The sequence below is a fragment of the Pseudophryne corroboree genome, chromosome 12 (assembly GCF_028390025.1).
Source record: "Pseudophryne corroboree isolate aPseCor3 chromosome 12, aPseCor3.hap2, whole genome shotgun sequence".
Taxonomy (NCBI): domain Eukaryota; kingdom Metazoa; phylum Chordata; class Amphibia; order Anura; family Myobatrachidae; genus Pseudophryne; species Pseudophryne corroboree.
The window spans coordinates 26350243-26377504 of record NC_086455.1 but is presented as its reverse complement, the minus strand read 5'-3'; the positions used below and the strand labels follow the sequence as shown (position 1 = coordinate 26377504).

Below are 27262 nucleotides of genomic sequence, written 5' to 3'. Positions count from 1 at the left end.
CCACCTGGTTTTAAAAACATTTCCTGAGGCAGAACACAGTCTATGGTATTTTGAATGTGGAATGAGGGCGGCGATAGCGGAATAGATAACTTGGTGCTTTTACAGGAAAGGTTTGCTGTATTTCCTGGGAAATGGAATAGTAGCTAATACTACGCATGGATCATAGTAAACTTGATATGATTGTCTGCAGGGATCGGAATGCTGGCACTGGGATTCCGACATTGATCACTATCCCGGCGCCCGTATCCCGACCACTGGTACCCCGAACAATGCTTTCACGGGCCGTCAGGAAGGTAAGATGCAGAGGGGGTAGGGGGGTGACGGGGTCTAAGTTAGGTATAGGCTGCGACAAGAGGTTCAGGGTTGGGCTGCGGGGAGGGAGTGTTAGGGTTAGGCTGCAGCAAGGGAGGGTTAGGCTGCGGGGAAGGAGTGTTAGGGTTAGGCTGCAGGAAGAGAGGGTTAGGCTGCAGGAAGAGAGGTTAGGCCGCGGGGTAGGAGTGTTAGGGTTAGGCTGCAGCAAGGGAGGGTTAGGCTGCGGGGAGGGAGTGTTAAGGTTAGGCCGCGGGGAGGGAGTGTTAGGGTTAGACTGCAGCAAGGGAGTGTTAGGGTTAGGCTGCAGGAAGAGAGGGTTAGGCTGCGGGGAGGGAGTGTTAGGATTAGGCTGCAGGAAGAGAGGGTTAGGCTGCGGGGAGGGAGTGTTATGGTTAGGCTGCAGGAAGAGAGGGTTAGGTTGCAGGAAGAGAGGGTTAGGCTGCGGGGAGGGAGTGTTAGGGTTAGGCTACAGGAAGGGAGGGTTAGGCTGCGGGGAGGGAGTGTTGGGGTTAGGCTGCAGGAAGAGAGGGTTAGGCTGCAGGAAGAGAGAGTTAGGCTGCGGGGAGGGAGTGTTGGGGATGTGCTGCAGGAAGAGAGGGTTAGGCTGCAGGGAGGGAGTGTTAAGGTTAGGCTGCAGGAAGAGAGGGTTAGGCTGCGGGGAGGGAGTGTTGGGGTTAGACTGCAGGATGAGAAAGTTAGGCTGCAGGAAGAGAGGGTTAGGCTGCGGGGAGGGAGTGTTAGGGTTAGGCTACAGGAAGGGAGGGTTAGGCTGCGGGGAGGGAGTGTTGGGGTTAGGCTGCAGGAAGAGAGGGTTAGGCTGCAGGAAGAGAGAGTTAGGCTACGGGGAGGGAGTGTTGGGGATGTGCTGCAGGAAGAGAGGGTTAGGCTGCAGGGAGGGAGTGTTAAGGTTAGGCTGCAGGAAGAGAGGGTTAGGCTGCAGGGAGGGAGTGTTGGGGGTTAGGCTGCAGGAAGAGAGGGTTAGGCTGCGGGGAGGGAGTGTTGGGGTTAGACTGCAGGATGAGAAGGTTAGGCTGCAGGAAGAGAGGGTTAGGCTGCGGAGAGGGAGTGTTAGGGTTAGGCTGCAGGATTAGAGGATTAGGCTGCAGGAAGAGAGGGTTAGGCTGCAGGAAGAGAGGGTTAGGCTGCAGGAAGAGAGGGTTAGGCTGCGGGGAGGGAGTGTTGGGGATGTGCTGCAGGAAGAGAGGGTTAGGCTGCAGGGAGGGAGTGTTAAGGTTAGGCTGCAGGAAGAGAGGGTTAGGCTGCGGGGAGGGAGTGTTGGGGTTAGACTGCAGGATGAGAAAGTTAGGCTGCAGGAAGAGAGGGTTAGGCTGCGGAGAGCGAGTGTTAGGGTTAGGCTGCAGGATTAGGCTGCAGGAAGAGAGGGTTAGGCTGCAGGAAGAGAGGGTTAGGCTGCGGGGAGAGAGGGTTGGGTTAGGCTGCAGGAAGTGAGGGTTACGCACCACCAGGAAGGGTTCGGGTTAGGCTGCGGCGGGGGGGGGTGGGGGTTTTGGGTTAGGGGTCAGGTATCTAAATTAGGCTGTGTTGGTATTTTAATAATCGGTATGCCACTGGCGGTATTTTGACAGCGGCATCCCACCTGCTGGGTTCCCAATACCAATGCGTTCTGCATAAGAGTTTTTTTTACTTTGAAAACAGTGTTTCCCAAACTTGGTTCTCTAGGAGCCCTAACAGTACAAGCTTCAAGGATATTCATGCTTGAGCACAGGTGACTTAATCAGTCATTGTGACTTAACCCTCTGTGCTTAAGCTTGGATATCGTGGACTGTTCTGGTGCTTTGAGGACTGGGTCAGGGAAACACTGTCATAGAGTACAGTGATGAGGACACTGCGAGTGGGTGAAGCTGGCAATGCTACTGGAAGAGAAAAGGAAGGACGGAACCAGGGATGACTGGCGTAGTAGCTTCATCTAAGTACAGACCTTTTTTCTTTCTATGTTGAAACTGTCTTTGATCATCTCCTCTGATGCCAGCTTGCCCTTCAAATGTTTTAAAGAGCCCTCGTGTTCCTGCAGTAATTCTTCTGCCGTGTAAGACTTGGACATTGCCTCGTGGTAGAGTTCTCGCTGCTGCTCCAGCTGTTTGCTGAGTTTGAGAACTTTCTGCTGAAGCTCCTCGCATGTCTGTGTATAGGAGAGAGAGCAGTTTTCAGGTACTGACATATAATACACAAGATATACTTATTATTACCGTTATTTATATAGCACCTACGCATCATGCAGCACCTTACAGAGAATGTTACATCATTCAGCCCCTGCACCAGTGGATCTTATACTCTATAGACTCTATGGGGGAAATTCAAATGTTTGAAAAGTCGGTTGGGTGTCTGTTTTTTCCTGTCTATTAGATAGGAAAAGACAGACACCCAACTGACTTTTCAAACAATTGAATAATAAGAATTTACTTACCGATAATTCTATTTCTCGGAGTCCGTAGTGGATGCTGGGGTTCCTGAAAGGACCATGGGGAATAGCGGCTCCGCAGGAGACAGGGCACAAAAAGTAAAGCTTTAGGATCAGGTGGTGTGCACTGGCTCCTCCCCCTATGACCCTCCTCCAAGCCAGTTAGGTACTGTGCCCGGACGAGCGTACACAATAAGGGAGGAATTTTGAATCCCGGGTAAGACTCATACCAGCCACACCAATCACACCGTACAACTTGTGATCTAAACCCAGTTAACAGTATGATAACAGCGGAGCCTCTGAAAAGATGGCTCACAACAATAATAACCCGATTTTTGTAACTATGTACAAGTATTGCAGATAATCCGCACTTGGGATGGGCGCCCAGCATCCACTACGGACTCCGAGAAATAGAATTATCGGTAAGTAAATTCTTATTTTCTCTATCGTCCTAGTGGATGCTGGGGTTCCTGAAAGGACCATGGGGATTATACCAAAGCTCCCAAACGGGCGGGAGAGTGCGGATGACTCTGCAGCACCGAATGAGAGAACTCCAGGTCCTCTTTTGCCAGGATATCAAATTTGTAGAATTTTACAAACGTGTTCTCCCCTGACCACGTAGCTGCTCGGCAGAGTTGTAATGCCGAGACCTCTCGGGCAGCCGCCCAAGATGAGCCCACCTTCCTTGTGGAATGGGCCTTAACCGATTTAGACTGTGGCAGGCCTGCCTCAGAATGTGCAAGTTGAATTGTGTTACAAATCCAACGAGCAATCGACTGCTTAGAAACAGGCGCACCCAACTTGTTGGGTGCATACAGTATAAACAGCGAGTCAGATTTTCTGACTCCAGCTGTCCTGGAATATTTTTTCAGGGCCCTGACAACTTCTAGCAACTTGGAATCCTCCAAGTCCCTAGTAGGTGCAAGGCACCACAATAAGCTGGTTCAGGTGAAACACTGACACCACCTTAGGGAGAGAACTGGGGACGAGTCCGCAGCTCTGCCCTGTCCGAATGGACAAACAGATATGGGCTTTTTTGAGAAAAAACCACCAATTTGACACTCGCCTGGTCCAGGCCAGGGCCAAGAGCATGGTCACTTTTTATGTGAGATGCTGCAAATCCACATATTTCACTGGTTTTAAACCAATGTGATTTGAGAAATCCCAGAACTACGTTGAGATCCCACAGTGCCACTGGAGGCACAAAAAAGGGGTTTGTATATGCAATACTCCCTTGACAAACTTCTGGACTTCAGGAACTGAAGCCAATTCTTTCTGGAAGAAAATTTACAGGGCCGAATTTGAACCTTAATGGACCCCAATTTGAGGCCCATAGACACTCCTGTTTGCAGGAAATGCAGGAAACGACCGAGTTGAAATTTCTTTGTGGGGCCTTCCTGGCCTCACACCACGCAACAAATTTTCGCCACACGTGGTGATAATGTTGTGCGGTCACCTCCTTTCTGGCTTTGACCAGGGTAGGAATGACCTCTTCCGGAATGCCTTTTTTCCCTTAGGATCCGGCTTTCCATCGCCATGCCGACAAACGCAGCTGCGGTAAGTCTTGGAACAGACATGGTACTTGCTGAAGCAAGTCCCTTCTTAGCGGCAGAGGCCATAAGACCTCTGTAAGCATCTCTTGAAGTTCCGGGTACCAAGTCCTTCTTGGCCAATCCGGAGCCATGAGTATAGTTCTTACTCCTCTACGTCTTATAATTCTCAGCACCTTAGGTATGAGAAGCAGAGGAGGGAACACATACACCGACTGGTACACCCACGGTGTTACCAGAACGTCCACATCTATTGCCTGAGGGTCCCTTGACCTGGCGCAATACCTGTCCCGTTTTTTGTTCAGACGGGACGCCATCATGTCCACCTTTGGTATTTCCCAACGGTTTACAATCATGTGGAAAAAACTTCTCAATGAAGTTTCCACTCTCCCGGGTGGAGGTCGTGCTGAGGAAGTCTGCTTCCCAGTTTCCATTCCCGGGATGAAAAACTGCTGACAGTGTTATCACATGATTTTCCGCCCAGCGAAAAGTCCTTGCAGTTTCTGCCATTGCCCTCCTGCTTCTTGTGTCGCCCTGTCTGTTTACGTGGGCGACTGCCGTGATGTTTTTCCCACTGGATCAATACCGGCTGACCTTGAAGCAGAGGTCTTGCTAAGCTTAGAGCATTATAAATTTACCCTTAGCTCCAGTATATTTATGTGGAGAAAAGTCTCCATACTTGATCACACTCCCTGGAAATTTTTCCCTTGTGTGACTGCTCCCCAGCCTCTCAGGCTGGGCTCCGTGGTTACCAGCATCCAATCCTGAATGCCGAATCTGCGGCCCTCTAGAAGATGAGCACTCTATAACCACCACAGGAGAGACACCCTTGTCCTTGGATATTGGGTTATCCGCTGATGCATCTGAAGATGCGATCCGGACCATTTGTCCAGCAGATCCCACTGAAAAGTTCTTACGTGAAATCTGCCGAATGGAATTGCTTCGTAGGAAGCCACCATTTTTACCAGGACCCTTGTGCAATGATGCACTGTTTTTAGGAGGTTCCTGACTTGCTCGGATAATTCCCTGGCTTTCTCTTCCGGGAGAAACACCTTTTTCTGGACTGTGTCCAGAATCATCCCTAGGCACAGCAGACGTGTCGTCGGGATCAGCTGCGATTTTGGAATATTTAGAATCCACCCGTGCTGATTGTAGCAGTATCCGATATAGTGCTACTCCGACCTCCAACTGTTCCCTGGACTATGCCCCTATCGGGAGATCGTCCAAGTAAGGGATAATTAAGACGCCTTTTCTTCGAAGAAGAATCATCAATTTGGCCATTACCTTGGTAAAGACCCCGGGGTGCCGTGGACAATCCAAACGGCAGCGTCTGAAACTGATAGTGACAGTTCTGCACCACGAACCTGAGGTACCCTTAGTGAGAAGGGCAAATTTGGGACATAGAGGTAAGCATCCCTGATGTCCCGGGACACTATATAGTCCCCTTCTTCCTGGTTCGTTATCACTGCTCTGAGTGACTTCATCTTAATTTGAACCTTTGTAAGTGTTCAAAAAAAATTTTTTTTTTTTTTTTTTTTTAGAATAAGTCTCACCTAGCCTTCTGGCTTCAGTACCACAATATAGTGTGGAATAATACCCCTTTTCTGTAGTAGGAGGGGTAATTTAATTGTCACCTGCTGGGAACACAGCTTGTGAATTTTTTCCCATACTACCTCCTTGTCGGAGGGAGACTTGGTAAAGCAGACTTCAGGAGCCTGCGAAGGGGAAACGTCTCGACATTCCCATCTGTACCCCCGGGATACTACTTGTAGGATCCAGGGGTCCTGTACGGTCTCAGCGCCATGCTGAGAACTTGTCAGACGCGGTGGAACGCTTCTGTTCCTGGGAATAGGCTGCCTGTTGCAGTCTTCTTCCCTTTCCTCTATCCCTGGGCAGATATGATCTTATAGGGACGAGAGGACTGAGGCTGAAAAGACGGTGTCTTTTTCTGCAGAGATGTGACTTAGGGTAAAAAACGGTGGATTTTCCAGCAGTTGCCGTGACCACCAGGTCCGATGGACCGACCCCAAACAAGTCCTCTTCCTTTATACGGCCATACTGTGCCGTTTGGAATCTGCATCACCTGACCACTGTCGTGTCCATAACATCTTCTGGCAGTTATGGACATCGCGTTTATTCATGATGCCAGAGTGCAAATATCCCTCTGTGCATCTCGCATATATAGAAATGCTCTATAGTCAATAAAATACTGTCCCTGTCAAGGGTATCAATATTTTTAGTCAGGGAATCCGACCAAGCCACCCTAGCTCTGCACATCCAGGCTGAGGCGATCGCTGGCCGCAGTATAACACCAGTATGTGTGTATATACTTTTTATTATATTTTCCAGCCTTGTCAGCTGGTCCTTGAGGACGGCCCTATCTATAGACGGTACCGCCACTTGTTTTGATAAGCGTGTGAGCGCCTTATCCACCTTAAGGGGTGTTTCCCAACGCGCCCTAACTTCTGGCGGGAAAGGGTATACCGCCCATAATTTTCTATCGGGGGGAACCCACGCATCATCACACACTTTATTTAATTTATCTGATTCAGGAAAAACTATGGTAGTTTTTTCACATCCCACATAATACCCTCTTTTGTGGTACTTGTAGTATCAGAAATACGTAACACCTCCTTCATTGCCTTTAACGTGTGGCCCTAATAAGGAATACGTTTGTTTATTCACCGTCGACACTGGATTCAGTGTCCCTGTCTGTGTCTGTGTCGACCGACTAAAGTAAACGGGCGTTTTAAAACCCTTGACGGTGTTTTTGAGACGTCTGGACCGTACTAATTGTTTGTCGGCCGTCTCATGTCGTCAACCGACCTTGCAGCGTGTTGACATTATCACGTAATTTCCTAAATAAGCCATCCATTCCGGTGTCGACTCCCTAGAGAGTGACATCACCATTACAGGCAATTGCTCCGCCTCCTCACCAACATCGTCCTCCTACCTGTCGACACACACGTACCGACACACAGCACACACACAGGGAATGCTCTGATAGAGGACAGGACCCACTAGCCCTTTGGAGAGACAGAGGGAGAGTTTGCCAGCACACACCAAAAACGCTATAATTATATAGGGACAACCTTATATAAGTGTTTTCCCTTATAGCATCTTAATATATATATAAGCATATCGCCAAATTAGTGCCCCCCCTCTCTGTTTTAACCCTGTTTCTGTAGTGCAGTGCAGGGGAGAGCCTGGGAGCCTTCCCTCCAGCCTTTCTGTGAGGGAAAATGGCGCTGTGTGCTGAGGAGATAGGCCCCGCCCCTTTTTCGGCGGCCTCGTCTCCCGCTCTTAACGGATTCTGGCAGGGGTTAAATATCTCCATATAGCCTCCGGAGGCTATATGTGAGGTATTTTTAGCCAAAATAGGTATTCATTTGCCTCCCAGGGCGCCCCCCTCCCAGCGCCCTGCACCCTCAGTGACTGCCGTGTGAAGTGTGCTGAGAGGAAAATGGCGCACAGCTGCAGTGCTGTGCGCTACCTTTAGAAGACTGAGGAGTCTTCTGCCGCCGATTCTGGACCTCTTCTTACTTCAGCATCTGCAAGGGGGCCGGCGGCAAGGCTCCGGTGACCATCCAGGCTGTACCTGTGATCGTCCCTCTGGAGCTGATGTCCAGTAGCCAAGAAGCCAATCCATCCTGCACGCAGGTGAGTTCACTTCTTCTCCCCTAAGTCCCTCGTTGCAGTGATCCTGTTGCCAGCAGGACTCACTGTAAAATAAAAAACCTAAGCTAAACTTTCCTAAGCAGCTCTTTAGGAGAGCCACCTAGATTGCACCCTTTTCGGCCGGGCACAAAATCTAACTGGCTTGGAGGAGGGTCATAGGGGGAGGAGCCAGTGCACACCACCTGATCCTAAAGCTTTACTTTTTGTGCCCTGTCTCCTGCGGAGCCGCTATTCCCCATGGTCCTTTCAGGAACCCCAGCATCCACTAGGACGATAGAGAAATCCCCCTTATATTTCTTACAGCACAGACACAAACACTGGTGCATGAAGGCTATATGTCTGGCTTTGGGCTGTGAGAGAAAACCAGAGCATCCAAGGCAAACAAAGAAAATGCATACTCCACACAGGGCGGCAGTCAGGAGAACGGCAGTCACAATACCGACGCCGAAATCCCGCCCCCTTACAGTCCCGACAGTCGGCATGCCGACTAACAGGGACTATTCCCACTCGCGGGTGTCCACAACACCCATAGAGTGGGAATATAAGCTGCGGCGAGCGCAGCTCACCAATGAGCCTGCAAGGGGCTTTGCTGCGCTCGCCTTCCCCCGCGCCAGCCATCTGCAAGCCGGGATTCTGGCGTCGGTATGGTGAGGGCTCTGGTTGGAATTGAAGCCATGACCCCAGTGATATGAGACAGCCATGCTGACCACTGCACCACCATGTCCCCAGTAATATATCTGTATAAACAGTGAAACCTGTCAGGTCCCCTCTGTGTTGCCAATTTCAATGTAACGATTCTTTACTGAATACAGTGTCAGAACAGAAAAAAACACATATAGGGCCAGATTCAAATGTTCCCAGGGTCAGACTGGCCCACAGGGGAACAGGGGAAACCACCGGTGGGCCCCACTGCCTGTGGCCCCTCCTCCTCTTCTAGGGATCAGGTTTCAGACTCTATCCTAGCGCACTTGAATTATGCATTATATATATATGTTACATTATACTTCACAAGAATATGGTTTATTATATATTTACCAAGGGAGACAGAACATGTACTCTGTAATGGTTAGCCAAACCTCTGCGGTGGCTGGCCACGCCCCAGTGGAGCCTGGCCACACCCTTAACCATGGGCCCCTACAACAGCATCCCCCCAGTGGGCCCTTCGTACCCCAGTCCGACACTGAATGTTCCGTCCCCCTCCCGCGTGCTATTGCGCAGCCGGCGTGCTACTCCCGGAGGTAGCGAGCTGAAATGCGCTTGAAGAGACCCCGATTGCGCCCATTACCTTAGTCGGGTTAAAGTGCTTGACGCGCCTAAACAAGACTGGAATCAGCGCGGTTAGCGCGATAACAGGGCACATTTGCATATCGCCCTTCTATCTCCCTTCACTTTAGACTGGAGATAGCGGGTGCAATATCATTTGAATCCGGCCCATGGAATCTTATAGCACAGAATCATATGGGCATAACACCTTCACCAGACATAGACAAGTTACCATTTATTTTTATTCTTTAGTAGAGCCGTTTACATTTCTCAACCTACATTTCTTGACACAGCCACTATTCTATGATACAGTTGTGTCACACACACAGATCATGGGTAACCTGGGACAAATATGAGCTACGGCTGGGGTGGAACCATTACAGGTGAAATAAACAGAACCGGAATCAAGAGAGGTAAAGCAATGCACACAGTATAATGAATGTGGTAGAAAGACATGTAAGTCAGTAAATTCAAGTTGTCTGATGGTGAAAATCCAATTAAGAAAACTGAAAGCGATGGATGGCAGATTAACGTTGTCCTTTTTGTTTGGGCATCACATAAAAACTCCTGGATGAATTTAGATGGCGCTTTCACTGTTGCATAGCTTAGTGACACAGAAAGAAATGGAGGTATGTACGATCTAGATGTGACATCAGGGAGACAAGCAATAGAGGAAAAAGCAGATGCTTGACACACGGTGCGAGAATTGTGCAGGTTCTTCAAGTCCAAAATGACTACAGTATATGTATATATATAGTGGTATATGTATATATAATTATAATATACATTTTTGGGGAGAAATACACTTCTAGGGACAGTTTATGAACTATGCAGATTATTATTATTCTTTTTTTTTGGAAGACATCCACGCGAGCGAAGCAGCAGCAAATGGTAGTTATATTATAGATAGATAATTACCCAAATTCTTACACCAGCTGCCCTTAAAATGAATCACTACCCGCAGCATGATTGTTTTCTGCCTTATGCTGGGTACACACTATGCTGACGGATCCAGATATGGCTGGATCCGCCTACAGATTGACCAGATGGTAAGTATACACACTTACCAAACGGCCGCGCGATATGTTAAGGGCCCCATACGCTAGGACAATTATGCCCGATTTCCTCCGATTTCGGGCATTTTGGAGGTGTTTCCGATCCAATGCGCGTTCTGCACATTCAATCATGTCCGACCCCGCTGGCATGGCTGGGATCGCCCAGGATTGCCCAAGATACATTGTATGCAAAAGGACAGCATACGATGTATCTTGGACGACCCTGATCCCCGGGAGGCTGTTGGGGTCATCGCCTGCGACATGTCAGACGGACATGTCGCGTTAGTGTATGGGGCCCTTTAGGCCAGACATCGCAACTGAGCGGGCATTTAAATTTGCCTGCCTAGCTGTGACGTCATTGTCACTGGAGTCACCAGACAAATGGCAAATGGTAAGGTGTAGCTGTTTTTTCTCTTTAATGACAAGAGTGTGTTAAATCTGTATATTGTAATTAGGTGTTACTCATGGCTTACTGTTACACTTTTCAGTACTGTATAACATCTACACTACAGGCGACTTTATTTGCTTACACGTGCCCTCTTGCAACTTTTACTAAATGTATTGAGTTAACTTTTTAGCTTCTGTTGTTTGTTTTAATTTCCCTTGAATATTACGCATACCTGCTCTCTGAGTATAAAAGCTTGGCTTGCAGAGAGCACAGCAAAGCTGCGTCGTATCCAAGAGCAATTAAAATAAACCATGAATCATGATATAGAGACATGACTAAGCAAGTAGAGGCAGACGGTAACGGGAGGAAAAAAGAAATTAATTTAGTAAATGTCGCTGGATGGCAAATTAAAGGGTACAGTCCCTTATATTGAGGCCACATTTCCTCCTGCCTTTTTCATAGGTTTTGAGTACTTGTTGTGTATGTACAGTCCAGTATTGTGAATCCTACTTACAGTTTTCCAAGTATGCTCACTACTGGTGAGTTCTTGGATCTTCTGCTTCACTGCTTCCTCCTTTCCAGGTACGGCTGTAAATCCATTGCTGAGCATTGTTGCCAGCTGGCTTATGAAGCTGTGGTGCAAGCTGTGAGAGGCTTTAGCCTCATAATCGGAGGTACGCAGAGTCCTGTCCATCTCATTTATTTTCCTATCCTTTTCCATTAGCTCCTGACGGAGATTGCCCCATTCTATGTGGTTGTCCTTCAGTTTCTCTTGCAGAATTTCCTTTTCTCTCTCAACACTCTTTTTGGCTTGAAAAGCTTCATCTCTCTCCTGTTTGCAAAGGAAAATAATGGACACTGTTATGTCAGAAGCTTAGGAGTGGCTTTACCCCAAAAGTGGACCTTATCTTTTTATCTGACTAGAGTTGAAGACCACTGAGCATGCACAACAGCATCTAAAACCATTTGAGCTCAGAAAACTAATAATTTCTTACCCCCTCCTACTCTCACCCTTTTTATTCCTGTAACTTTATCCTATACATAAAAAAAAAAAGAATAAAAAAAAAAAGAAATACATAAAAACTAAAAAAGTTTTGAGAAGCTGCAAGTTGGCAGTTACCACCTCGTGGCTCCGTGGCTACAAAGCAGGAAATAGATAGATGTAAATCTTCCACTCTTCTTATTTTTCCTGTCTATCTTAGGAAAAGTTTAAGGAAAACCGTTGAAGAGGGAATGTTATTAATGATCTGTCAGCAAAATGCTTTTATGATGTCATGACATTGTATATCTGGATTATAAGGGTTAATCAGATGTGTTAGCAAACCAAAAAAGCACACTAATGGGCAAAATTATTTTTCACTGCAGGTGGGGCAGATGTAACATGTGCAGAGAGATTTAGATTTGAGTGGGTTATACTGTTTCTGCGCAGGTTAAATACTGCCTGCTTTATTTTTACACTGCAGTTTAGATTTCAGTTTGAACACACCCCACCCAAATCTAACTCTCTCTTCGCATTACGTCTGCCCCACCTGCAGTGCAACATGGATTTGCCCAGTTGTGTTCTTTTTTTTGTTTGCTAACAGACCTGAATAAGGCCCCATGTTCCTACTAATTGGACTTGGATATGAGCAAAAATATTCCATCTATTTTGGAAGGACCACATAAAGCAGGTATAATAAATGGAAGCCTATGCATTTAAGAAAAAGTATATAATATTATCACTTAAAATAAATTCAAGTCCAATATAGGAATATATAAGGAAATATAGGTAAGTTTGAACAAATACTACACTGGGTGAAACACGGAAAATTGAGGAAAAGAAAGATTAAAATATATAAAAATGTAATTAGCTATTTTCTATATTCAAGGCTTAGGTTCGGTGGAAGTGGCGGCGGGGCTTAGGCCCAGCGGTGGCGCTTTCCCCCGCTCCGGTCCTGCTAAACAAGCTGGCTTCTAGGAAGCGTATCAGCTGCAGCTCATAGAAGCCAGACAGGGCTAATGTTATAGCACGGGAGTGGCTTCCCATGGGAAGTGCTCTCTCTGCTATCACAGTCCGGTCTGGCAGTCCTAAGGGGGGACAATACATCTCCCTGGGACTGCCTGTCTGTGATTTGCAGGAAGCGCTCCCTATGTGAAGTTACTGCCACTGCTAGGCGGTCCCTTGAGGGTGGCAGATTTTACTGAGGTGGGGTGTGGGTGGGTGGGCTGCAGTCCCTAGGTAAAATCTGCCACTGGTTGTGCATATGAGGAAGGGTAGCCTGTTGTTGATGTATCTTTTGCACCTAGCATGCGGCTGGTGACATACAGATACTAACGGATGGCAGGTGCGGAGGCTGGCGTAAAATCAGTGTGGGCGGCACGGATTTCCACATTCACAAACTCCCACATAAGGTCTCACACTAGCATAAGGTAGTAAATCTGGCTTGCGCGGCTGCCGGCAACTACAGACAATTTGTGTGAGACACAGAATCGGCCACACTGTTTCAGAGCTAGGCGCAAATCAAAAAAAGAAAGGAGTAAAGAAGAAGCAGCTTGCTCCAGGAATAACCCACGCTGCAATGCAAGGGGTTCATATGCATCTATTTATTTTTGCATGCTGGGAAAATACTGGCTGCTTTTGCATGTAGTGAAGAAATACCGGGCAGCTTTATATTTACACTGAATATAGTTAAGCTAGATCCCAACCTTTCCCAACTCTACATCTCCCTGCACAGTTTAAATATGTTCCTCTTGCTGGGCAACGTGATGTTGCTTAGGTGCAAACGGCCCCCTCTTATTTGCTCCTAACCCTGAATCAGTTTGTACGGAGCACAGCTGCCATTTATTGCAAATACTGTATGTAGAGTTAGGGCTAAAATGTTGTACCATAAAATGAATAAGTTAAATGAATAAGTTAAACAAACAAACAAGCTCTAAAGAAATCATAGTTATAGGAAAACACCAGTGTGGGTTTCTGTAACAGAATCCAGTGACCCTCACCATGAGGTAGTTAAACCATCGTACCCCTATTCTATGTATCTCCAGGCATTAGAACACTGGGGACTTTAAAGAAATTAAAGGGTACCGGGGAACTCATGTTGGTTTATAAGCTTGGGGAAAAGGATTTAATAAAAGAGATTTCAAGATCACCTTTGTAAATAATTAAATTCACCTTTATAAAAATTGTTAGTTTTCGTGGTCTTCTAATACACAGATGACTACATTGCCCCAGATAATGGCTGGAAACTTCAGATTTACAGTAACTTAACTCTAACCTCCTCTGTATTTTACTAGAAAACGACGAACACACGATTTATGATTGAACAATGTGACCAGACTCATGACAATACAGGTCACAAATGTGGTTCTGTCTGCAAAGCAACAGAATGACATGAAAAGTGACCTTATAAATTGAAGAGGTAACAAATTGATCATTTATCTCCTCACATCCACATCGCATGCTGTAATGCACCACCGTGGGTTATGTAGACCCTTGATGTCACTCAACATGGAAACAAAGAAGGAGCTACACTCCACTTTGCTGCACAGTTGTTGTGACGGTATTGTGCTTTCCAGGGAACAAACACCAGGGATCCGCTCACCCTTTTCAGGGATATCAATTCCACAGGAAAATCAGTTATAGCTTTTTTATGTTTTTCTGCCTCCGACACCAGTTTCACTATAGTGTCCCGACTGGCTTTAAACTCCACTTGATGGCTGGCCAAGGCATCTTCCAGACTTGTTATTCTAGATTTCTGCAGACTGTATTCTTTTATTAACTTCTCAACCTATAAGATAAAAAATGCAATAATCATGATTTTGAAATCACTGAACCATATGATCACACGTGTTCAGAATATAACACAATATACCGCACCATAAAAGCTACAGTAAAACAAACATAGGGGTTTATGTACGAAAAGTGTTGGGTTGAAAAACCTGGCGCTTCTAAAAGAACAACGACTATCAGCAAAACATGGCTATTAAATCTATTGGTAAAGTGAAGACATTGGGGGTAATTCAGATCTGATCGCAACAGCAAATTTGTTAGCAGTTGGGCAAATCCATGTGCACTGCAGGTGGGGCAGATGTAACATGTGCAGAGAGAGTAAGATTTGGGTGGGGTGTGTTCAAACAGAAATCTAAATTGCAGTGTAAAAATAAAGCAGCCAGTATTTACCCTGCACAGAAACAGTATAACCCACCCAAATCGAACTCTCTCTGCACATGTTATATCTGCCCCCCCTGCAGTGCACATGGTTTTGCCCAACTGCTAACAAATTTGCTGCTGCCATCAACTCACTCTGAATTACCCCCATTGCCCTTTTACATTTCAGGTGTAAACACAATCAGAAGCGCAGGGTTTTTACAATCCGACACGTCATAAATAAACCCCTTAGTGTGTAATTTTTGGGGTTTTATTTATGCAGATGTAAGGCACCACATTATTTATTTATTTATTTATTTATTTATTTATTTAGGTGTCATTCTATTCTCTTTGTAGTAAAATATAGGGCCTCATACAGAGGTGGAACTAATGCCTAAGTTCATAATTCAAGGTTGATTGCAAAACAACATTTTCCTCTATTGGGCAAAACCATGTGCACTGCAGGGGGGGCAGATGTAACATGTGCAGAGAGAGTTAGATTTGGGTGGGTTATGTTGTTTCTGTGCAGGGTAAATACTGGCTGCTTTATTTTTACACTGCAATTTAGATTTTTGTTTGAACACACCCCACCCAAATCTAACTCTCTCTGCACATGTTATATCTGCTCCACCTGCACTGCACATGGTTTTGCCCATTAGAGGAAAATGTAGATAAATGCTACATATGCAGTATGTAGCATTTATCCTCATGTATTAAACTCCTGTTACCCTATAAACTGTAAATTGGCAAGCAGGGCTCTCGTACCTCTCTGTTTATGCCCTGTCATGTTTTATTACTGTGCTTGTTCCCTATTGCAATACACAATGAAATATGATGCCACTATATAATTAAATGTTATTAAATAAAATAAATACAATACCTTTGTTACCAAAACATTCAGGGAATCCTCTTTGTCTTCGACATTTGTATTTAAACAGAAGGACAACCTCTCAACACTTTCCTGAAGTCTTTTCCCCATGTTACTGCATTTTTGTTCGGCCTTTTCTCTTTCGATCAGGTGTATCCTGCATATAGTATACAAAAATAGAATTTTAATACCTACCGGTAAATCCTTTTCTCATAGTCCATAAGGGATATTGGGGACACATTAGTACGATGGGGTATAGACGGGGGTCCAAAGGAGCCAGTGCACATTAAGGGGGTCATTCCGAGTTGATCGTCGCTGTGCTAAATTTAGCACAGCTACGATCATGTTCCCAGACATGTGGGGGGATGCCCAGCACAGGGCTAGCCCGCCCCGCATGTCTGTCCCCCCTCCCCGCACACGTACAAAAGCATCGCACAGCGGCAATGCTTTTGTACTTGTTGAGTAACTGCCGGCCAGCGCAGCTCCTGTGGCTGACCAGGAGCTGCTCGTTGCTGCCCTTGGTTGCAGCGGCTGCGGCCCGCCCCCCGCACGGTCCGGCCACGCCTGCGTTGGCTGGACTGCGCCCCCAAAACGGCAGCCAAACGCCCCCTCCCGCCCAGCGACTGCCTGTCAATCAGGCAGAGGCGATCGCTAGGGAACGACGGCCTTCAGCCGTCCAGCATGCGCCGGCCCATGCGCAGTTCCGACCCGATCACTGCGCTGCGAACAACCGCAGCGAGCGGGTCAGAATGACCCCCAATATTCCTTACGGACTACGAGAAAAGGATATACCGGTAGGTATTAAAATCCTATTTTCTCTAGCATATATAAGGGATATTGGGGACACATTAGTACGATGGGGACGTACCAAAGTTTCCAGAACGGGCGGGAACGTGCGGAGACTGCTGCAGCACCGCCTGCCCAAACTGGGTATCCTCTTTGGCCAGGGTATCAAACCCGTAGAACTTCACAAAAGTGTTCTTCCCCGACCAGGTAGCAGCTCAGCACAGTTGCAGGGCCGAGACTCCACGGGCAGCCGCCCAGGAAGACCCCACTGATTTTGTAGAGTGGACCTTCAGAGATTGTGGAACAGGCAAGGCTGCCAACATATAGGCTTGTTGGATAGTGAGCCGAAGCCAACAAGCAATGAACTGCTTGGAAGCAGGGCAACCTTTTTTCTGCGCATCATACAGCATGAACAAGGAATCCGTCTTTCTGATTCGAGCCGTTCTCTTGACATAGATCTTTAAGGCTCTCACAGCATCTAATGAATCCGAAGGAGCAGAAACGCCAGAACTGAACGGAATTACAATAGGTTGATTCAAATGGAATGCGGAGACAACCTTCGGCAGGAACTGCCGCCGAGTTCGGAGCTCCGCTCTGTCCTCGAAAAAGACCAAATACGAACTTTTACATGATAAGTCACCCAATTCTGAGACACGTCTAGCAGAAGCCAGGGCCAGTAACATCACAGTCTTCCACGTGAGGTACTTGTCTTCTACCGTCATCAGAGGTTCAAACCAGGAAGACTGTAGAAAATAAGATTTTAAACCTACCGGTAAATCTTTTTCTCCTAGTCCGTAGAGGATGCTGGGGACTCCGTAAGGACCATGGGGATAGACGGGCTCCGCAGGAGACATGGGCACTTTAAGAAAGTCTTTAGACCTGGGTGTGCACTGGCTCCTCCCTCTATGCCCCTCCTCCAGACCTCAGTTAGAGAAACTGTGCCCAGAGGAGACGGACATTACGAGGAAAGGATTTTGTTAATCCAAGGGCAAGATTCATACCAGCCCACACCAATCACACCATATAACTTGTGATAACTACCCAGTTAACAGTATGAACACAACATATCATCAGTTCAAGACCGATGCAACTATAATATAACCCTTATTGAAGCAATAACTATATACAATTATTGCAGAAGTAGTCCGCACTTGGGACGGGCGCCCAGCATCCTCTACGGACTAGGAGAAAAAGATTTACCGGTAGGTTTAAAATCTTATTTTCTTTTACATCCTAGAGGATGCTGGGGACTCCGTAAGGACCATGGGGATTATACCAAAGCTCCCAAACGGGCGGGAGAGTGCGGATGACTCTGCAGCACCGATTGAGCAAACAGGAGGTCCTCCTCAGCCAGGGTATCAAACTTATAGAAGTTTGCAAATGTGTTTGATCCCGACCAAGTAGCAGCTCGGCATAGCTGTAGCGCCGAGACCCCTCGGGCAGCCGCCCAAGAAGAACCCACTTTCCTAGTGGAATGGGCCTTGACCGATTTAGGTAACGGCAATCCTGCCGTAGAATGCGCCTGCTGAATCGTGTTCCAGATCCAGCGAGCAATAGTCTGCTTTGAAGCAGGGCCACCAAGCTTGTTGGCTGCATACAGGACAAACCGTGCTTCTGTTTTCCTGACTCTAGCCGTTCTGGCCACATAAATTTTCAAAGCCCTGACCACATCAAGGGACTCGGAATCCTCCAAGTCACGTGTAGCCACAGGCACCACAATAGGTTGGTTCATATGAAAAGATGAGACCACCTTAGGCAGGAACGGAGGACGGGTCCGCAATTCCGCTCTATCCATATGGAAAATCAGATAGGGGCTTTTATGTGACAAAGCCGCTAATTCCGACACTCGCCTAGCCGAAGCCAAGACATGACCACTTTCCAGGTGAGGTATTTCAACTCCACCGTCTTAAGTGGTTCAAACCAGTGTGACTTAAGGAAACTTAACACCACGTTAAGGTTCCAAGGCGCCACCGGAGGTACAAAAGGAGGCTGAATATGCAGTACTCCCTTCACAAACGTTTGTACTTCAGGGAGAGAAGCCAATTCTTTTTGAAAGAAAATAGATAGGGCCGAAATCTGGACCTTAATGGAGCCTAATTTTAGGCCCAAATTCACTCCAGTTTGCAGGAAGTGAAGAAAACGGCCCAGATGGAATTCTTCCGTAGGAGCATTCCTGGCCTCACACCAAGAAACATACTTTCGCCATATGCGGTGATAATGTTTTGACGTTACGTCCTTCCTAGCCTTTATTAGCGTAGGGATGACCTCCACCGGAATGCCTTTCTCTGCTAGGATCCGGCGTTCAACCGCCATGCCGTCAAACGTAGCCGCGGTAAGTCTTGGAATAGACAGGGCCCCTGTTGCAACAGGTCCGTCTTAGAGGAAGAGGCCACGGATCTTCTGTGAGCATTTCCTGCAGCTCCGGGTACCAGGTCCTTCGTGGCCAATCTGGAACAATGAGGATTGTTCTCACACCTCTTTTTCTTATTAACCTCAACACCTTGGGTATGAGAGGAAGAGGAGGAAATAGATAGACTGACTGGAACACCCACTGTGTCACTAGGGCGTCTACAGCTACTGCCTGAGGGTCTCTTGACCTGGCGCAATACCTCTGTAGCTTCTTGTTCAGGCGGGACGCCATCATGTCTATCTGTGGCAGCTCCCACCGACTCACAATCTGTGCGAAGACTTCTGGATGAAGTCCCCACTCTCCTGGATGTAGGTCGTGTCTGCTGAGGAAGTCTGCTTCCCAGTTGTCTACTCCCGAAATGAACACTGCTGACAGTGCGCTTACATGATTCTCTGCCCAGCGAAGAATTCTGGTGGCTTCCGCCATCGCCACTCTGCTCCTTGTGCCGCCTTGGCGGTTTACATGAGCCACTGCGGTGACGTTGTCTTACTGAATCAGAACCGGATGGTTGTGAAGCAAAGCCACCGCTTGCCTTAGGGCGTTGTATATGGCCCTTAGTTCCAGGATGTTGATGTGAAGACAAGTCTCTTGACTTGACCAAAGACCTTGGAAACTTCTTCCCTGTGTGACTGCTCCCCAACCTCGGAGGCTTGCATCTGTGGTCACCAGGATCCAGTCCTGAATGCCGAACCTGCGACCCTTGAGAAGGTGAGCACTCTGCAGCCACCACAGGAGTGACACCCTGGCCCTGGGGGACAGGGTGATCAACCGATGCATCTGTAGATGTGACCCGGACCACTTGTCCAATAGGTCCCATTGGAAAGTCCTCGCACGGAACCTGCCGAAGGGAATGGCCTCGTACGATGTCACCATTTTTCCCAGGACTCGAGTGCAGTGATGCACTGACACCCGTTTTGGTTTCAACGGGTTCCTGACCAGAGTCATGAGTTCCTGGGCCTTTTCTATCGGGAGATAAACCCTCTTCTGGTCCGTGTCCAGAATCATGCCCAAGAAAGGCAGACGAGTCGTAGGAATCAACTGCGACTTTGGAATATTGAGAATCCAGCCGTGTCGCTGTAACACTTCCAGTGAAAGTGATACGCTGTTCAGCAACTGCTCTCTTGATCTCGCTTTTATGAGGAGATCGTCCAAGTACGGGATAATTGTGACACCTTGCTTCCGCAGGAGCACCATCATTTCCGCCATTACCTTGGTGAAAATCCTTGGGGCCGTGGAGAGACCAAACTGCAACGTCTGAAATTGGTAATGACAATCCTGTACCGCAAATCTGAGGTAAGCCTGATGAGGCGGATAAATGGGGACATGAAGGTATGCATCCTTTATGTCCAGAGACACCATAAAATCCCCCACTTCCAGGCTTGCGATGACCGCTCTTAGCGATTCCATCTTGAACTTGAACCTTTTCAAGTATAGGTTCAGGGATTTTAAATTTAATATGGGTCTGACCGAACCGTCTGGTTTCGGGACTACAAACAGGGTCGAGTAATATCCCCTTCCTTGTTGAAGGAGGGGAACCTTGACCAAAACCTGTTGGAGATACAATTTTTGTATTGCCTGTAATTCTATCTCCCTCTCCTGGGGAGAAGTTGGTAGGGCAGATTTGAAAAATCGGCGAGGAGGCACGTCTTCGAATTCCAGCTTGTAACCCTGAGAAACAATTTCTATCGCCCAGGGATCCACCTGAGAGTAAACCCAGATGTGGCTGAAACCCCGAAGATGTGACCCCACTGGGGCGGACTCCACCAGCGGAGCCCCAGCGTCATGCGGTGGATTTTGTAGAGGCCGGGGAGGACTTCTGTTCCTGGGAACTAGCTGTGTTGTGCAGCTTCTTCCCTCTGCCCCTACCTCTGGCAAGAAAGGACGCACCTCGCACTTTCTTGTTTCTTTGTGATCTGAAGGACTGCATTTGATAATGTGGTGCTCTCTTAGGCTGTGAGGGAATATAAGGCAAAAAACTTGATTTTCCAGCAGTAGCTGTGGAGACCAGGTCCGAGAGACCTTCTCCAAACAATTCCTCACCCCTGTAAGGTAAAACCTCCATATGCCTCTTTGAGTCGGCATCACCTGTCCATTGCCGTGTCCATAGGACTCTTCTGGCAGAAACCGACATAGCGTTTATTCTAGAACCCAAAAGACTAATGTCTCTTTGAGCATCTCTCATATACAGGACAGCATCTTTTATATGCCCTAGGGTCAATAAAATAGTATCCTTATCTAGGGTATCAAGCTCCTCTGATAAGGTATCCGTCCATGCTGCTACAGCACTACACACCCAGGCCGACGCAATTGCCGGTCTGAGTAAGGTACCTGAATGTGTATAAACCTCCTGCTTGCAGTCAGCAGAATCTTTGAGGGTAGCCGTATCCTGGGACGGCAGGGCTACCTTTTTGGATAAACGTGTTAAAGCCTTGTCCACCCTAGGGGATGATTCCCAACGTAGCCTATCAGTTGGCGGGAAAGGATACGTCATAAGAATCCTCCTGGAAATCTGCAGTCTTTTATCTGGAGATTCCCAAGCTTTTTCGCATAACTCATTCAGCTCGTGTGAGGGGGGAAAGGTTACCTCAGGTTTCTTTCCCTTATACATATGCACCCTCTTGTCAGGGACAGGGGGTTTCTCTGTGATGTGCAAAACATCTTTTATTGCTATAATCATATATCGAATAGTTTTAGCCAATTTTGGCTGTAACTTTGCATCATCGTAATCGACACTGGAATCAGAATCCGTGTCGGTATCTGTGTCAACCATTTGGGATAGTGGGCGCTTTTGGGACCCCGATGGTCCCTGCGACATAGGATCAGGCATGGGCTGAGACCCTGACTGTCCCAAAGCTTCAGCTTTGTCTAATCTCTTGTGTAATGAGTTTACATTAGCATTTAAAACATTCCACATATCCATCCAGTCAGGTGTCGGCGGAGACACCATATTCATTTGCTCTCGTTCCTCTCTAATATAGCCTTCTCCCTCAGACATGTCGACACACGCGTACCAACACACCACACACACACAGGGAATACTCTTTCTGGAGACAGTTCCCCCACCAGGCCCTTTGGAGAGACAGAGAGAGAGAGTATGCCAGCACACACCCCAGCGCTATATAACCCAGGAATCACACCGTAAATTAATGTTTACCCAGTAGCGATGTATGTAATTGCGCCGAATTATGTGCCCCCCCCTCTCTTTTGAACCCTCTTGTCTACCATGTAAGCAGGGGAGAGTCCGGGGAGCTTCCTCTCAGCGGTGCTGTGGAGAAAAAATGGCGCTGGTGAGTGCTGAGGGAGAAGCCCCGCCCCCTCGGCGGCGGGCTTCTGTCCCGCTAAAATTGTAAACTTGGCGGGGGATCATACATATATACAGTGCCCAGCTGTATATATGTTCATTTTATGCCAAACCAGGTTTATATTGCTGCCCAGGGCGCCCCCCCCCCAGCGCCCTGCACCCTTACAGTGACCGGAGTATGTGTGGTGTATGGGAGCAATGGCGCACAGCTACAGTGCTGTGCGTTACCTCTCATGAAGATCAAGGTGCCTTCTGCCGCCTCTGATGATTCTTTTCCTCAATACTCACCCTGCTTCTATCTTCCGGCTCTGCGAGGGGGACGGCGGCGTGGCTCTGGGACGGACGGCTAGGGTAAGATCCTGCGTACCGATCCCTCTGGAGCTAATGTTGTCCAGTAGCCTAAAAAGCAGGACCTGCACTCAGAGAGTAGGGCTGCTTCTCTCCCCTCAGTCCCTCGATGCAGGGAGTCTGTTGCCAGCAGGCTCCCTGAAAATAAAAAACCTAACAAAATACTTTCTATCAGGAAACTCAGGAGAGCTCACTGAAAAGCACCCAGTCTCCACTGGGCACAGTATTAAACTGGAGGAGGGGCATAGAGGGAGGAGCCAGTGCACACCCAGGTCTAAAGACTTTCTTAAAGTGCCCATGTCTCCTGCGGAGCCTGTCTATCCCCATGGTCCTTACGGAGTACCCAGCATCCTCTAGGACGTAAGAGAAAATTCAACACCACATTCAAATCCCAAGGTGCCGTGGGCGGCACAAACGGAGGTTGTCTGAATTTCTGGCAACACTGCCAATTTCTTCTAAAAGAAAATTGAGAGGGCTGAAATCTGCACCTTAATGGAACCCAGGCGTAAGCCCTTTTCCACACCAGCTTGCAGGAAACGGAGGAACTTCCCTAGTGGAACTCCGCAGACGGATACGAGCATTCCTCGCACCAAGAGACATATCTTCTCCAGATATGATGATAGCGTTTTGACGTCACAGGTTTCCTGGCCTGAACCATGGTAGCAATGACCTTCTTGAAAAGGCCCTTGTGAGCTAGGATGTTCCGCTCAACCTCCATCCCGTCAAATGAAGCCGCCGTAAGTCCGGGTAGATCAACGGTCCCTGCTGAGGAAGATCCCTTCTTAGTGGCAGAGGCCAAGGGTCTTCTACGGACATGCTCAGAAGATCCACGTACCAAGTTCTCTGGTGCCAATCAGGGGCAATGAGGATTGCCTGAACCCCCTGGTGTCTGATCCTCTTTAGTACACGGGGGATCAACGGGATTGGAGGAAACAGGTAGACCAGCCGATACGGCCAAGGCGATGTTAGTGCATCCACTGCGCTCACCTGAGTTTCCCTGGTTCGCGGGCAATAGTAGCGAAGCTTCTTGTTGAGACGAGACGCCATCATGTCGATTTGAGGGCAACCCCACTGGTTGATGAGCTGTTGGAACACCTGAAGGTGTAGTCCCCACTCCCCTGGGTGGAGACCATTACGACTCAGGAAGTCCGTTTCCCAGTTGTCCACTCACGGAATGAAGATTGCGGACAGTGCTCTTGCATTTCTTTCTGCCCAGTAGAGTATTTTTGACACATCTTGCATGCAGGCCCTGCTTTTTGTCCCTTCTTGTCGATTGATGTACGTCACCGCCGTGGCGTTGTCTGACTGAAAATGGATCGCCTGATCCCCGAGTAGAGGAGAGGCCTGAATCAGAGCATTGTAGATTGCCCGAATTTCTAGAATGTTGATCGGAAGTAGGGCTTCTTGGGTAAACCACCTGCCCTGGAACTGAGCCCCTTGGGTGACGGCACCCCATCCTCTCAGACTCGCATCCGTTGTGAGGAGGATCCAATCCTGAATCCCAAAACTCCAGCCCTCCAGAAGATTGGAGGACTGCAGCCACAACAGGAGGGAAATCCTGGCCCGAGGCGACAGTTGAATCATTCGGGGCATCTGAAGATGTGATCCGGATCATTTGCTCAGGCAATCCAGCTGAAAGGTTCTGGCATGGAACCGTCCATATTGGATCGTCTCGTATGAGGCGACCATCTTCCCCAACAATCTTATGCAAAGATGGACACTTCAGCAGGTCGGAGCACCATGTGGACCATCTCCTGAAGCGTTCTCGCCTTGTCCTCTGATAGGAACACTGTTAGGTTCCTGGTGCTCAGAACAAGGGAGATGTTCATGAAGTGAGTCCAGAGCACCAGGACGTAACGCTGGGAAAGGGGAATGGAAAGGGGATAGCCCCTGGCATCCTAACTCTGTTGTCTCACCCGTGCTATCGGAAATCCCTTGCGAGACTATGGTTTCTTGAGCCCTTGGCAGCCACGTTTGAAGGGCGGATTATGTCTGCCCAACTCCGGTGCCCCCCGGTCTTAATGAGAGACAAAGGGAAATCCGAGGCAGAATGATAACAAGAGGACCTCTAACTAAGCAAACAGGCCAGGGGCTACAAGCTAACTAAAAACCTAAAGTATGTGCGGAGAAACCGCCAAAGGAAAAGAACAACAAAGGAAATGCTGATCACACGCCGACACAATACCTTTGTGTACCGGCGGTGACAGCATAAGCAGAACCCTCTGCAAAACACCAGGGACAGAAACAATAATGGAATACAGCGGCCTAGGCCAACGGACGCGGGAGAGCCGCTACTCACGGAACCGGTACGAATACTGGCAAACGGACAGGAACTTCTAATGCTGCCGACACTGACTCTCAGAACTGGAGGACAGGCAGAATCCCAAACGACAGACCGGTGGACACCAGGAAGCCAGAAGACTTGACCAGGGACAGGCAAAGCCACTGGAACTCAGGGCAGGAACGCCTCACAGCAGGACACGGGATCAGACACAGGAATCGACACAGGGACTGACACAGGAATCAACACAGGGACTGACAGGAACCAGCTCAAACTTCAAGCAGACTGCAAACCAAGGAATATCACCAGCATCTGTGAATTGCAGTCAGCCAGCATATAACAGAGAGGCCTAATTAATAATCCCATGCAGCTGCCCTGTTGCATGATTCCAAACTGACAAGATGCAATTAGCAGCCAGGTGAGGCTGAACACATGGGAACAAGCTGCAATTACACAGACTCACCAGCGGCAGCAGACAAGAGTATTCTAAAACAGAGCAACAGGAAATCCTGGCATGCAAGACAACTTTATAAACATAAAATAGGAATGAACCACTACCTGTGGTTCATAACAGTATCCCCTCCTTAAGGGTGAGCTCCGAGCACCCCATGACACCCACGGGGAACATAAACAGAAGTATAACATGAAATACAGAACAAAACTGCAAAACAGGAATGAGCCACAGCCGTGGCTCATAAAAAAAACTTTCTCTGGCTGGGTCCACAGGATTATCCACAGGATAACATTGGGATATTGTCGAGCGACAGCGAAAATGGCACCAACACGGTCACGAGCTTTCTGGCCTCCCAGGATGCATTGGGGCCTCCACTATATAGTCCCGCCCACTGACTCAGTCAGATCAGTTTTTTGCTTGGTGCGGCAGGAAGCCGCATGGTCACAGGGCTGCTGTGAAAGCAGCCTCAAGTTTTCATTACTTTATTTTTATAGACTTACTGTTTTGGTTTGAGCGACTTCTCTTAACAGCGTCTTAAACGTGTATTAGAAAGAGTCGCTCCAACAACTCCCCACCGGGTCGCAACAACGCTTACCTTCGCGGTACAGTGCTGTCTCGACGGGCGTCTGTGTCGGATGTTCTAGCAGGTCCAGCAGACGTTACCAGGCTGTGGCCGGAGCATGGGGAGACAGTGAGTATATGGACTTCCTCTTACTAGAGGGGTCAGGACACAGCTACGCTGATTTGGTGGAGACTACAAACAGCGTGTTGATGCGCCGAACATCTCGAGTGTGACAGCGCTACGCTCCGGGGATCATAGGCGCCAGGACTAGGTGAGGCCGCGATCCTGGGAGTTTAAGTCAACAGGGGGTTTCAGACGCTCTCCTGGCCGTCCCTCCTCCGAGTTCATGGCCAGTTCCCGCGGGTCTCTCGTTTCATGAACTGAATGACCTCACTTCCGGCTCAGACGCTACCACGAGGGTACTCGGTCGCAGCTTAGACGCTGCGGTTGTGTACACTGGATATAAACCCGCCCAGACCGAGTCGCAGGCCTTTAGTGTCTGCATGCACGTGGAGTCGCTCAGCGTCCGTGTCCGTTGGTGAGCGTCCGTGTCCGTTATCAGTTACCAAGAGCGGCAGTGTACACCAGTAGCGTCTGAATCCACTCAGCGTCTTTCGAGCGTCTTTGCTTGGATATGGAAGTGTGGTGAGTCTCCCTGTATCCCGCTCCCTGGAGGCAGGGTATACAGTACTAAAAATTCCTTCTACTTCTTAGTGTGCACTGTTAATTTTTAGTACCTATTGCATATGAGACCTGTATATTACTGTGTTTTCTGCATGTTATGTTGAAAAAGAACCAGTTAAACAGAAGTACAATTTTCCTACTTATGTATAAGTTATTATGGAGGTTGTATTCTCATATGACAATGTCTAATGCTTTAACATGTGACTGACTGCTAGTATGTGTGCTGACTTTTCTGTGTAATGTCAGTCCGGTTCTGACCCTCAAATCAGGTGCACTGTGGTCAGATTGATTTCACCTCTATATACTGATTATAGGGTGTGGTTCAGTCACAAAATTGTGTAGTCAATATCAGAAAAAATGTCTGTGAGCGGCAAAAGTGATGAGGAGAATTTGTCAAGCACTCCTACAGCCCTAACATGCTTATCTTGTAAGTCAGGGGTAATTGATATGATTCAATTGGTCACTTATGAGGGTTTGTGTGCAAACTGTTTCGCTTTTCAGCGAAGTAAAAAACAGGAGTTAGTTCAACCTCCAGTAGAGCCACCATGGAATATGTTCGCAAAGACTCTGTCTTCAATAGCGGACAGGTTAGCTCCAGTAGCACCACCTCAAGGGTTAGGTTACACTATGAACCCATACATGCAGCTCCCTTCCTATGGTTTGGTTCCAGTAGCCTCTACAAGCAACCAAGGGGTAGGTAAGACTAAGACAGATACGTCTGTATGGCAGACTACACAAGAGGATACATCGGATGATGATGCGGAAACAATAGATTCA

At 48.0% G+C, this 27262-nt stretch overlaps 1 protein-coding gene across 5 annotated transcripts in view; it reads right to left on the bottom strand.

The window, feature by feature from the left end:
- LOC134980424 (coiled-coil domain-containing protein 170-like) overlaps nucleotides 1–27262 on the bottom strand; it is a 129210-nt gene that overhangs the window by 24516 nt on the left and 77432 nt on the right. For all 5 annotated transcript variants that reach the window (XM_063947237.1, XM_063947240.1, XM_063947239.1 and 2 more), the window contains 4 exons: nucleotides 15672–15816; nucleotides 14247–14432; nucleotides 11180–11497; nucleotides 2252–2452 (listed from right to left, as the gene is read on the bottom strand). In XM_063947237.1, coding sequence (XP_063803307.1) covers nucleotides 2252–2452; nucleotides 11180–11497; nucleotides 14247–14432; nucleotides 15672–15816 — 850 coding nt within the window. The remainder of the gene's footprint in view (nucleotides 1–2251; nucleotides 2453–11179; nucleotides 11498–14246; nucleotides 14433–15671; nucleotides 15817–27262) is intronic.